The sequence below is a fragment of the Acomys russatus genome, chromosome 17 (assembly GCF_903995435.1).
Source record: "Acomys russatus chromosome 17, mAcoRus1.1, whole genome shotgun sequence".
In the NCBI taxonomy this organism is placed as follows: domain Eukaryota; kingdom Metazoa; phylum Chordata; class Mammalia; order Rodentia; family Muridae; genus Acomys; species Acomys russatus.
In genome coordinates, this window is record NC_067153.1 from 47,050,891 (window position 1) to 47,064,260 (window position 13,370).

General features: G+C 51.6%; 1 protein-coding gene across 1 annotated transcript; it reads right to left on the reverse strand.

The window, feature by feature from the left end:
• Window positions 1-7,715: 7,715 nt before the first annotated feature.
• Window positions 7,716-8,941, reverse strand: Rtl6 (retrotransposon Gag like 6). The gene has a single exon (XM_051160126.1). It carries the CDS (start codon window positions 8,829-8,831, stop codon window positions 8,112-8,114), a length of 720 nt encoding a protein of 239 aa, XP_051016083.1. The 5' UTR covers window positions 8,832-8,941; the 3' UTR covers window positions 7,716-8,111.
• Between the last annotated feature and the right edge of the window lie 4,429 nt (window positions 8,942-13,370).

Here is a 13,370-nt window from a genome sequence, read left to right on the forward strand (position 1 = left end):
ATTCGGTGGGAGGTTGGCACATGTCTGTGGATGGAGCCATTTCTTTCATTCAGACCCTGAAGTTCCTTCCAACACTCTGGGCAGCTGGCGTAGCAAGTTTGGCATCACTCCGCCATGATGTTCTCCTGCCCAGAAGTTCCTTCCACCCTGAGACCTGCACCCTCACGCACTGTTCCAGTGGCACTCCCAGTCAGTAACCCACAGCTCCCTGTGTTACCAAGCAAATTATTTGTTGCTGGTTTCTTGAAGCTCAAGTCAATGGGGGAGTATATAGAAGGAAACTCAGTCCAAATGGGGTCTGTGGCTTCTGTCCCCTTCTAACTCTATGGTTCTGTGTTACTTCTGATCAACTTAAATGCAACCCAGAATATGACTGGGTCTCTGTGGCTCTGGGGACTGGCAGGGCTAGGGTGGACCCTCTCCTGATGCCTCCTCGTGTTTTGCCTGCTAAGGCCACATTTACCCAAGACTGGGGATCAGCTCAGAGGAAGGGGGCCAGCAGCAAGGATTCCTGTCAAGGAGAGACAGTGGCTTCTCCTGATGTTTCCGTAGCTCAGAACATCCAAGGGCACCTTGAGCCTCCCAGCCTACTGGTCCCTGACACTGTCCCATCCCGGTGCTTTGACACCTGCTGTCTCATGCAGTGCGCCCTGCTTTGGGATCTTCCGAGGTATCGTGGTCCCTGGTTTCAGGTACCTTCCTCAGGGTAGCAGATATTCTGAAAAATCAGAAGTAGAGGGTCAACTAGGAACCAGCAAGGGACCAAAACATCTTGTGCCCTTCTCAGAGGTACCTTGGACCCATGCATTATGTGTTAGCAGTGACAGGCAGCCTGGAGAGACATCTGCACCAGCACATGAGGGGACACCCCAGGCTGTTGCCAGTGCAGTAAGAGATGAAAAGCCCATTACAAAATGTTGCCATTGTCTCAGTTAGGGTCCATATTACTGTGATGAAAACACCACAACTAAAGGCAACTTGAAGAGGAAAGGATTTATTTGGCTTACACTGTTCATGATAGAAGGAAGTAAGGAGAGGAACTCAAAAGGGCAGGAACCTAGAGGCAGGGGTTAAAGCAGAGGTCATGGAGGAGTGCTGCTTACTGGCTTGCTCCCCATGGCTTGATCAGCCTGCTTTCTTATAGAACCTGTACCACCAGCCCAGGGACGGCATCACCCACAGTGGGCTGGGCCCTCCCATATCAATCACTAATTAAGAAAATGCCCTACTTACAGTCTTGCCTATAACCTGACCTTTTGGAGGTATTTTCTTAATTGACATTTCTTCTTCTCAGATGACTTTAGCTTGTGTCAAGTTGACATAAAACTACCCAGCAGGGATAGAAAACACCACTCTCTCAAGAGATACAAGTCTATGAAAAACCCAGAGACAGGCTTAGGAACTGCAGAAGTGTTGGGATTTCAGTGTGGTGGTGTTGATGAGGTCTCTGTATTAGTCACTTTTCTGCTGCTGTGATAAAATGCCCCTGACCAAAAGAACTTATGGAAGGGTTTCTTTTGGCTTAGAGTTCCAGGTGGAGAGGCCATCGTGAGAGGGAGACAGCAGGCAGCTGGAACAGGGAGCTGAGAGATCTTTGTCCACAAGCAGGAAGCAGAGAGAGCAAACCGGAAGGGGAGGGCTAGATGCCCTCAAAGCCCACTCTCCACTGATGTACTTCCTCCAGCAAGGCTGCACCTCCTAAAGGTCCCATCATCTCCCAAACAGCTCAACTCACTGGAATCCAAGTGTTCAAATACTTTCCCCTCTCAAACTACCCTGATACCATAGAATATGGTATAAACAACACCCATTTCTCAACACTATGATAACAGGCTGGAAATTTCAACATTCGAATTTGGGGGCAAGCTTTCAGTCTGCTGGAGACGGCAGTAGTTAATAATATATTGATCTCTACTAAGGAACTATTTGAGAAAAGAGGCTCCTGCTGTCTAGGGGATGTTGGTCACTGCAAACTGGAGATGCTACAGTCTGTGGATGGACTAAGAAACTGTACTCCCCTTATGATCAGAGGGATGGCAACACCAACTTTTCCTGTATACTGGCAACGGCCCTTAATAAGCAGACAAGGAAGTGTTGAGCCTGAGAACAAGGTCCTGTTGACAAGGGAGAAAATGTTCCCAGGAAATCTAGCTACTAGGGTTGCTGTTACAGCAAGACTCGAGACTTGTGATAAAAGAAATAGCAAACAGGGCTGGAGTGACAGCTCAGCGGGTTAAGAGCACAACCTGCTCTTCCAGAGGTCCTGAGTTCAGTTCCCAGCAACCACATGGTGGTTCACAACCATCTATAACATGATCTGATGCCCCCTTCTGGCATGCAGGTATACATGCAGATAAAGCAATGATATACATTTTTTAAAAAAATCTTAAAAAAAGAAAGAAAGAAAGAAAGAAAGAAAAGAAATAGCAAACAAGTTACATTTGCAAAGGAAAGTGAATGTTTAATCCGAGTAGCCAGTTCAGGGAATGAAATGTGTCTCAAAGACACAAGGCTCCTCTTCACCTATTAAGTGGGTCAAGGGGAGTATGGACAGATAATACCACCTTGTAAAGTAGCCTAGAGTGAGCATGGGGCATTCCCCAGAGTGCTACACAGACAGCTGCTCTAGCATGGGCTACGTGGCCAGGACAGCTGCAGTGCCTGCAGTATGATCACAGCTGCCTGAGCAGGCCAGGCGCTGGGGGACACTGTTGGCAGAACCTCTGCCCTTGAGATGCAGTATTTGGTGGGAAAGACCCAAGTTCAGTGACAACATAAAATATGTGACAGATGAGAGGCTGGGGAAGGGGGTGGCCAGGAAAACCCTATCTAGGTCAGGGTGAGTCCTAACAGTAACCTTGAATCTGTGTCAGTGTCCTTGGAAAGAGGACAAGATGGGATGTGCAGGCCTGAGAGGCAGGAGAGGACCTACCTAGGCAGGTCTTACGAGTGGTCACTGTCAGGCCTGGGCGGTGGGCAAGTGTGGGCTGGACACAGGTAGGCTGACACCATTTCTGCTGCCTTGGAGATAACATGGACAGACAATAGAGGAGTCAAAGCCACCAGAGTGGCCATTAGGCCAAGTGGAGAAGCCCAGAGGAGGTACCACAAGTCACATGGTCACAGGGATGTTGTCCCAGGTCCCCATAGTCCTGGTCACCAGCTTTCACCTGAGCCAGATGGAGGGATGGTTTGGGACCCACACCTCTATACCTCTACTGTCAGGTAAAATGGGATGGCAGGCCCTTGAATATCCCCTGGGGCCTGCCACCTGGGGCAGCTAAGAAGCCAATAAGCACTCTGAACCTGTGTATAGCAGAGGATACCATGCAAGCAAGAGACGAGGCAGCTGGCACAGATTCTTACTGGCCAGAGTCAGACACATGGTGGCCACATGAGAACTGTGTCTGCTGCTGGCTAGAGCAAGGGGCCACCCTGCCTCTGACAACAAGGTTCTACCAGCAATCTTCAGAGCCACGGTGTCCCACCCCAAGCTGCACCTGCCACAGGGGTTTTCAGAGGAACTCTGGGAATTGTTTTAGTGACAACAGATAATAAGTGGGAACCTTACCAGATCTCAAGAATGAAACACAGAAATGAAACGAGCTAGCACAGGGCAGGCCGTGCTCCAGGTGGAGAAAGGTATATACCACAGAAGGATTGCTATATGGTGTTGAAATAGAGACACAGTTCACATCTCACACTGCATACCAACTTAATCTCACAATGGACTGTTCATTAAGAGGGCAAAGGGAGCTGAGGTTCAGTGGGAGCCATCTCAGAAACTCCAGCGGCCTCCATGCTGCAAGGCCACTGTTTGCATGACACTGTCATTTCCCTCACGTCTCACCGGCATGCACTGGACTTCCTCAGAGGCTCACCACAGTGTCACAGACACTAAGGGCAGGAGCAGTCAGCCTCTAACTGCTTCATGCTCTCACCAAGATGGAGACAGGCCATTATTTTGTTTAGAATAATTAAGTTTTCATTAAAATATAGTACTTGGGTTTACAAGTACTCAGTTTCCTTTCATGGCTTCAGTGGCATTTGAAAACTGTGACATGTCATGTGTTGACAAAGCCTACAAGTGCCAAGGGCTCCTGGGACTAGAAAGATGATAGGAGCACATGGCTGCCGTGGATGGGCTATGCAGTAGGCACACATCACGTCTGCCTGCCCTAGGATTGCACCTGTCCTGGTAAAACCACCTCTCTAAAAGTGTAAGAATGGCTTGAGGCATAAGCATCATGACAGGGACCTTCTACCCCAAGGCCTACTAGTGTCCATTTGTGTGAATGATTTCACAGTACCCAACCCCCCACCACCAAGATGCTGCTGTGCCCCAGCCATCCCTCCTGCCCAGTGCCTCAGCCTGGCAGAGCCGGGCACTGCTTGCCTGTGTGTCCCAGATTCAGCCACACCTAAAGTAAAGAGCACACAAATATTCATAGTAGATTCAACACACAGGTTAGTATCTTTAATTACATATGGAACTCTTACAGACTGGTCAGACCCATCAGTAAAACAAAAGATTGCAGCAGTCTGCAAAAGAGGAAACGCAATCACTTGGTGTAAAAAGACTCTCAATAAGCTAGAACTGAAAGATGCAGCTAAAATGTGGTGCCACTGTCCTCGTCAAGTCAGAAAATGCTCAGCCTCGGGAGAAGACATTTACCCTTGCTGGTGGCAGTTGTGATGGACACAGAAATTTCTGGAAACCATTCTGTCAGTTGGTAATAAAAGTCTCAGAGGCCCTTGTGTTCTTTAATAATCCGACCTTTGAGAGTCTAGCCCTAGGAAGTTACTTGGCCCTAAGAGGGAAACCTGACACACCATCGATTTCTGATGGCGCACAGCACTGTCCTTCTGCTCGAAGAGCTCACAGCCATTCAGGGTAAGGTTGGTGGCACATGGAAACAGCTTTGCCATCTGCACAAGGCAGAGGTCCACAGGCATCACCATGGCTGTATAAGAGGCAAAGAAAGATGTTGCCAGGGACAGGAAGGAAACATCAAAGCAATGAATTTTACCATTTTCTTTCCTCTTCCTAGTCCCCTAAACTTCCTGATATGCTGCCGGGGAGCATGGCAAGCCCTGGTCCAGCTGTCCATGGCACTGAGTGGGGACTCCTCTCTTTAGCTCTACACTCTGTGCTGCACCAGCTGCCACCAAGTCCAACGTGAGGTCCTAGACAGATGTCAAAGGTGAGGCCCTCCCTGACACTGGGAAGCCTGCCTGCTGGCACAACCTCCACCTCTCCCTAACCTGAGCCTCAGGTCATGACGTCCTAGCAAAGCTCCTGACAGACACTTCCTAAGCAAAAGGCAACAGAATGGTCTTGTCCCCAGTGTGCTCCCGCTAAGCCCCAGGCTTGCTCCCCAAGTCACCCTCAGCTCATGCCAGCTTCCCCACCTCCATTCACTCCCCTGTAAGCTGACGATCAGGGCATGTTGGTCCAGTATCAGCTCTGTCCTCTAACAACAGACACCCATCTCAGGCCAACCCAAATGTGCTATCACACAGCATTCATACCTTGTCACATACTCAGCGGTGGCCAAGGAGATGGGTCTTTGCTCAATGTCATTAAATGCCTTGGGACATGAAGATAATCCCAAGGTCACACACACCCTCGTGCTGGGTCCCACTGTCAATTAGATACTGACTATAGTGAAACCTGCTTCCTCGTCATGGAGTCTAGAGCGCAGGCCAGGCACTGCTGCAGCAGGCCATACTGAGAGAAATGCCACTCCATCACACACCAGCTCCTCCATCGCCCCCCCCCCCCCCTTTTCCTGTTCTCTTCTGAGCTCAAGAAACTATTACCTTACGGTATGTACAAAGCCTCCCCTTCCCCTCTTCCTCAGCTCGAGGCCCAGTTACCACAGTCTCCCTCTGGAGCTGCATGGGCCTTGTATCTTGTCATGTTGCCTGGGGACTAACCGTGGCCCCTGCTAGAGCCACGATGGGCTCCTCAACAACAGACCCAAAGTGGCTCTTCCAGGTCCCTCTCTCATATGCTCCAGGCTCCAAGCCACAGAGAGCTATCAAGGTGGTCCTAAATGCAGGGCAGCGGCCAAGAAACAAAACAATCCCCAAGCCTACGTCACCACAGCAGCAGTGTAGACCCACTGCAACAGAGTGACTCAGGTGGCTCAGACCAGATGCAGAGGGAGATAGTGAAGCCACACAGGGAGACAGGCAGCCTGCATGGCTCAGACTCCAGGGGGCTCTGAAACAGAACCTGATGCAAACACAGCACCCGGAGGTCTAAGGAGCTATAACGGGTGCCATGTCTCCCAGGCATGTCTCTAACCATGACTGGGAAGGCCACAAAGAAACCTTCCAGTTGTCTCTTGCCTCCACAGACACCCTCCCCCTCCATCCTCGTCTTTCTGGTACAGCTGTGGCTTCACCTGGGGACTCCTCTACTGGAAGGCCCTGAGACTCAGATGCTGGGGACAGGTGAGCACTCTCAGTGGAACTCCCGGGAGTCTTTTTCCACCTGCTTATAGCACCATGGTGCCAGCAGGGTGCCTTGGTCTAGGCTGTTCAGCAAGGCTGCTGGGCTGACAGTTAACGAGAAGCAGGCAGCTGTGGGCTGTAAGCCCAGTGAGCATTGAAGACTTCTGGCCTTTCAATGGCAGCTGCTTGAAATCAGTCACGTTTTCCAACGACAGAGTAAGTCTCTTGAAGAGGCCAGGTCCTGGGCTCCCATGAGCGGAGAGAGGTCTTTGGGTGGGTGCAGAGTTTTGTTTGTGTGTGTGTGTGTGTGTGTGTGTGTGTGGTCAAGCCAGGACCATGCAGAGGAGGGCAGGAGAACCCAAAAGAGACACCTGTCTCCTGCAAAGGGGCCAGGTGGACATGTAAACACAGTCCATTTGGCATTGAAATATGACAGATATGTCCAGAGATTTGGCTGAGTACAATCTCGAGGTCATCCTCCTGTGAGGAAGCCAAAACTTGGTTCCTCCGAATCGGAACGTGTGTCCACATGAGGACCAAGACAGTTGCCCACTCTTAGCCAGTTCTTCAGACGAGGGCAGCAAGAGGCCAACGCTCACTATCGAAGGCGCTCCATGTCTTCCAGAGGAAGTGGCCCCCAGCCAGTCTTTTCTTCTTGGACAGAGGCTAGACACTAGGCCCAGGCACAGAGAGGATACGTTGTGTGGGCTCCTTGGACCCTTAGAGATGGCATGGGTGGCTGAAAGGCTGAGGCAAAAGCCACATGACACCTAGGTAGAAAGGAAAGCATCTACAGCTGGACAAGGCCCACCACGGAGCCACATAGGCCAGGAATGAGTGGACACCTGGGAGCCTCTCCCTAGAAATCCAGGCACCAAATGGGGTCCCCCTGGGTGCCCCTCGGTCTGTTATAGCCGAGGCATGAATGCTATGAATGTGCCACCCATAGCAACATGACGGAAAAGCCCAGGGTCCCAGGTCCTCGGTTAACATGGCAGACGAATGCTAGATTTCCCTGATGTCATCAGAAAGTTGGCAGTCGCAGGCAGGTGTGAAGCAGTCTCCTATGGCCAGGAGAGGCAGGAGGGGTGTCAGTGAAGGAACAGGCCTTCCAGCGACAGCAGCAGAGTACCCTGGAACACAGACTCCCCCACAGACGAGAGTATCTCTGCAGTGACTATCTGGCCACCTTGGAAAGTGACCAGATGTGGGTAGGCTGGTTCAGGTAGCCATCAGGTAGCCACCTGCTATCCAGAACTCATCAGCAGAGACAAGAGTGGTCAGGAAAAGAACTGCCAATGGGCTCGTAGGGGGTGCACCAGAAGCTGGGTTTCCACAAACGAGTCGCTGGGAGAGGTGGGCAGCCTAAATGGTTCCTAGGCAGGCACATGTCCAAGGGGCTGTGTTGTAATCACTAGAGAAGCTGGGATTGCAATCAACAGAACAGGGAACATGCACTGAGCTGCAGATAGAGCTAGCAAAACACGGCACAGCAGGGGGGTGACCAATGCAGATGGCAGGATGGCCTCCCATAGACCAGGAGAGGTGTGAAGGGTGTCTCAAACTGGGCAATGTTGCTGTGTTGACAAGTCTTCTCAACAACTGAGTCTAGCTACCTGGGCCACAGACCACCAGGGGGTGGCAGGTCCCTAAAGGTTCCGGCTGCGAGTGGGCAAGGCTGGTGTGGGACTGGTCCCGCTGGAGGCTGGGTGCACTGGACAAGGTCCTGTGCCAGCTGTGGCCAGTTGGCGGCACAACATCTGCCGCTCCCGCACCGCCCTATTGGACGCAGAAGTCTTCCGGATTTGTGCGCGCCGTGAGTGCCTCAGCGGGGACTTGTAGGTTCTACGCAGCTCAGCCAGAAAGCCCTGGTAGTTGTTTCGCAAAGGGCTGTCTGGTTGCATGTGGGGAATGGCCCACTTCTCTGCCTCTCCAGTCAGTCGGGACACCAAGAAGGCCACTCTCTCGGCTTCGCCCGGGAAACGAGAGGCTTGAAAGATCATGAACCTGTCCATCTGCATCAGGAATCCTGCCAACTGGCCGGGGTCTCCTGAGAAGGGTTCAGGCAGTGAGGTGGGCGGCGTGGTCATGGGTCGGGTCCCATTGGAGGTGATGGCAGAGATAGGCGGAGTGATCTGCAGAGCGCCGGGGATGCGCGCCCGGGTGCGCAGCAGAGTAAGTTCAGCCATTACGCTCTCCAGCATGTTGGTGAGGTTGGCCTTCTCAGCCCTCAACGTAGAGGCCTCACGCCTCAAGGCAGAGTTGGTGAGGCGCAGGGAGGTCAGGGTATCAACCACGTCATCCATCTGCGCACTGGCACCAGGGGCAGAGGCTGGGTTTTCGGTTTTGGAGGTCTGAGGTTGGACCATGCTGGCTAAGGTCAAGCCACAAGGAGTTGGAGAACCACAGCTAAAGGCCTTGGGTGCTTTAGCAGATGCACCCAGGCAGAGTCTGGGAGGGCAAGCCTGGGGACGCAGTTCTAGGCGCAGTTCCTTTCTTCAAGCTTCACAGAGTCAGGGTGTGGGCTCTGGTTGGACCTGCCCCGGCAGTAAAGGACGCTCGAGGTGAACCTTATCAGCCCTTACTGGTTGAAGCTACCCAGGCTTTGCAGCATGAGCGGGCAGGACCTGCCTAGGCCTTGCGGGATGCGCAGGCTGAACCTTCCCAGGAAGGCCTTGCAGGATGCATAGACTGGACCTGCCCCGGCTTTACGGGTTGCCTGGACCCGCGGTGGCCAGACTTTGCGGGATGCACCTGCCTGCCTGAGGTCGGGTTACAGGTGCAGGCACTGCCCACCTGCGGGAGAACAAAGGCGGCCGCACCTGGGCTGGCCCAGGGCCGGGCGGCTTATGTACCTGTCGCTCCGCAGCTCCCTGCGCTGCCAAGATGGCCCGCGGGTCGGGGACGCACCCCGCCTGCACGTCACGGCGGCCGCCGGAACTGCTTCCCAGGAGGCGGCGGCGGCGACGGTTCCCGCGGGGCTGGCGTGGCCCGGTCACGGCGCTGCGCTGCGCGGTCACCGCGCGGTCTTTGTGCGGGCACGACTGGCAAGCCAGCTGCGGGGAACTAGGCAACTGGGCCGGGGCCTGCTGGTTGCCATGGAGACCGCCTGCTCCAGGACCGCCCGCCGGCCGAGACCTTACCTTCCGGAAATGACGCAGCCTCCCCGGCCGAGCGCCTTTCTCTGCAGCCTATTAGCGGGAAGCATGGGGTCTCCGATTTGATTTTCGCTCTTGGGAACCTTAGGTTCTTTCTGATTCTTCCCAAGGCAGCTCGCAGACCCCCTTAGAGGCGGTGTCACTTTTTTTCCCCCCCAAGTGAGGTTGACTTTTCTTACTGTAACTTGAATGCCATTTTGCACGAACTATATGATCGTGGTAGAAAATCTTGACTAAGAAGAAAACTGGTTTTTATTTTAGTTTTTTTGAGGCAGTCTCCTGTAAGCTAGACTGGTCTGGAACTCAGGAAGTTGCTAGAGATGACCTTGAAGCTCTCTGCTCCGATACTGGATTGTGGGAGTCTGCCACCTCACCGGACTGGGTTAGTTTTCTTCGCCTCTCTTTTTCTTATGTTGCCCAGACTGGCTTTGAACCCACAACGTAGCCAAGGATGACCACGACCCTCTTCTCATCCTTCCATTGCCCTCCTCCAGTGTGCTGGGATTACGTACAGGCTCTGTGCACCATAGCCCTGTGCAATGCGGAAGATAAAACCCCAGGCTTTCATGCCTGAGCTGAATCCCCTGGAAAAGTCTTACAAAACAAAACGAAACAAAACAAAAACCCTTTGGGTTTCCTCAGTGTCCTGCTTGCAAATTAAAAAAAAAAAAAAAAAGTCTTGTTCAATAGTCTACCATTTTCCTATTAGTATCCTATTAGAAAACATTGGTTTTTGTGCCTTGGAAATAGGCACACTGCCTAGTCACACTGAGTTTTGAGATCCTCCTCGGGGAGGTAGTACAGGAGCCTGACTTTCCGTTAAGGCCAGGGCTCCACTGAAACCCTGTGCTACCTGTATTCCTGCTTGCCCTCTGGTGGATTGTCCATGCTGAACTTTAGTATAGTTCATGTGAGTCCCAGCCCCCTCCTCTGACAGAACCCAGAGTTAAAACCAAGTGGTAGCCTGGGAAAGAGAGGCTAAAGGGTTTGAGTGGAGATCCTGGGGCTTTTCCAGATTATCTTGGCTTAATTGTTCCTTCATGGTCAGTTCCACACGGGGGTGTACTGGGAGAAAAAAAAAATACCTTCTGCAAAGCCTTTCTGAGATACAGCCTAGGAGGCTGGGGTGGCAGCAGGTGGGAGGCAGGCCTGGGGTGGAGATGTGCCTGTTCTGCCTATAGTTTTTGACCTTGGAGTTGGAGGATTAAGGCTGAGGGTATCCACAATGGAAAGAAGCCTTGCATTCCGCCTCCCCCCCACACACACACACACAGACACACACAGACCATGTGTCTGCTGAACACACCTGGGCATCCCCTTGTGAGTCAGCCCTTCAGAATCACAGTGGCACCTCCCCAGGTCCCTGGATGCTGTGGGCTACTGAGGGGCCTGCTGCATGCAGTCCAGCTGTGGCTGCCAGTATAAACCTGAGTTTCCCCAGTATCTTGGAAAGAAAATGTGCCGAGGAAGATCCATGATAGCCCCACTCTTCGGTTTCAAATGAGTAAGTTTATTAAGCATGTAACAAGCAAAAGAGCAATTAGCACGCGGCAGAGAGACAGCAAAACACCATCAACTCAGTGCTCACAGCACCCAGCAGAGGCAGCTGGAGTAGCGTGGCTGAGAGCAGGCCAAGGTAAGGGCATCAAGTGCCAGGTTGAAGATGCCCAGCAGAGTGACCGGGGAAGAAGCACTTAGTAGGAACTCCAGGTTACAGTGTGTGTGTGTGTGTGTGTGTGTGTGTGTGTGTGTGTGTGTGTGTGATGCAGTAAGCAGTAGTAACTTCTGGTGGGCACACTTTGCCTTCTAGCTGTCCTCCGGGTGCAATGATTTTAAGATCCTTAGCTGCTGGCCTGTCTTCCTTTCTCTACCCAAAGGCGAGGACGAGATTGCCCCAGGACAGGGAGTTTTAAAGACCCTTTAAAATTGCCAGGTGGTGGTGGTACACACCTTTAATCCCAGCACTCGGGAGGCAGAGACAGGTGGATCACTGTGAGTTCGAGGCCAGCCTGGTCTACAGAGCAAGTCTAGGACAGCCAAGGCTACTCAGAGAAACCCTGTCTCAAAAAGACAAAAATAAAAACAAAACAAAAAAAGACCCCTCGAAATAAACATGCTAGGATCTGGCACAAGGGACCCCCAACCCCCTCTGCTCCCAGAGTCAGCTTCCAGTGACCTTGAACGGCACGTGAATTATTTTGAACGGCACCGTAAAATTATTTTCATTGCTACTTTCATAACTGGAATTTTGCCACTGTAATGAGTTGTAATGTAAATGTCTGTGTCTTCCCATGGTCTTAGGTGACCCCTGTCATTCAACTCCCAAAGGGGTCACTGCTGTAGTAAGGGGATAAGAATCCATGGTCATCTTTGCAGTGAAGTGTGGCAGTGAGCAGGCACGGTGACTGGAGCAGACGCTAAGCATGCGCACCTTGAACCAAAGCAGGAAGTGGAGAGTGGACTGGGAACGGTGGGTGAATGGCTTTTGAAATTGTAAAGCCCGCCCCCAGTGGTAAACCCACCCTTGCTTCCTCCAGAAGCCTCCTGAGCTGCCACAGTGATACCACCTGGGGACCAAGTATTTAAACACCCAAGAGTGTGATGGACATCTTGTTCAAACCACCAATGACACCTAGGTTGGAAGGTGAGAAATCAACCCGACCTAATTTGCATAAACAAATTTATCTGGAGAAAACGGACATGTACAAAGCAGAAAAAAGTTCCTGTGACTATCAGCGATATTAGATGGGCATCCAGAAATCAAATTTTCTGTGTTCAACTGAACGAGGCCAGCCCTGATTTAGTGGGGTCAGCTTTCTCCATCAAGGTTGGCTACAGAGGCCCCGCCCCTCCCTGAGGCTCCGCCAATAGTTAATGGTGGCTGGGGAAAAAGAATCTTCAGAAGCTCTTCTGTTGCTGTGATAGAACACCATGACCAAGGTCTACACCACCGTAGAAGAGTTTGTTTGGTCACAGTTCCAGAGGGTTAGAAGTCCATAATGGTGGGGACAGCATGGCAGCAAGTGACAGGCATGGTAGTTGGAGCAGAAACTGATGGCCTACATCTTTTTCTTCTTCTTGTTGTAGTTGTTGCTGTTGCTGTTGTTGTTGTTGTCGAAGGAGGAGGAGACAGGGTTTCTCTGTAGCCCTGGCTGCCTTGGAACTCACTCTGTAGATGAGGCCAGCCACAAATTCACCGAGATCCACCTGCCTCTGCCTCCCCGAGTGCTGGGATTGAAGGCGTGTGCCACCAATGCCTGGCTGATGGCTCATATCTTAAACAGCAAGCAAAAAGCAGAGAGAACAAAGTGGAAATGGTGAGAGGCTTTGAAGCCTCAAAGCCCACCCTGTGACACACTTCCTCCAGCAAGGCCATACACACCTTCTAAGCCGCCTCAAGCAGGGCCACCAACTGGGAACCAAGTGTCCAAATGCCAGAGATGATGCAAAGTACCACAGAGAGACATTTTCTTCAGTGGTGTGGACATTGATAAGTTGTCCGTGGTGCTGTAAATAACCCTTTACCCATGTTCTTGTCTATAATCCCAAATAAAACTCATTGGTTCACACACACACACACACACACACACACACCACAACTAAAAAATATAAAAAATAATTTATATTTGAATATACTAAACACATGGAGAAAAAAAGTTGTAATGTTAGATATTGTTGATAATCAGTCAAAAACACCTGATAGAAATCAAATGAAGCCTGGTGTGGTGGCACACGCCTTTAATCCCAGCA

What these genes read in the sequence shown, in the direction of transcription:
- Rtl6 (XM_051160126.1), bottom strand. Translation starts at nt 8,831, where the DNA reads ATGGTCCAACCTCAGACCTCCAAAACCGAAAACCCAGCCTCTGCCCCT.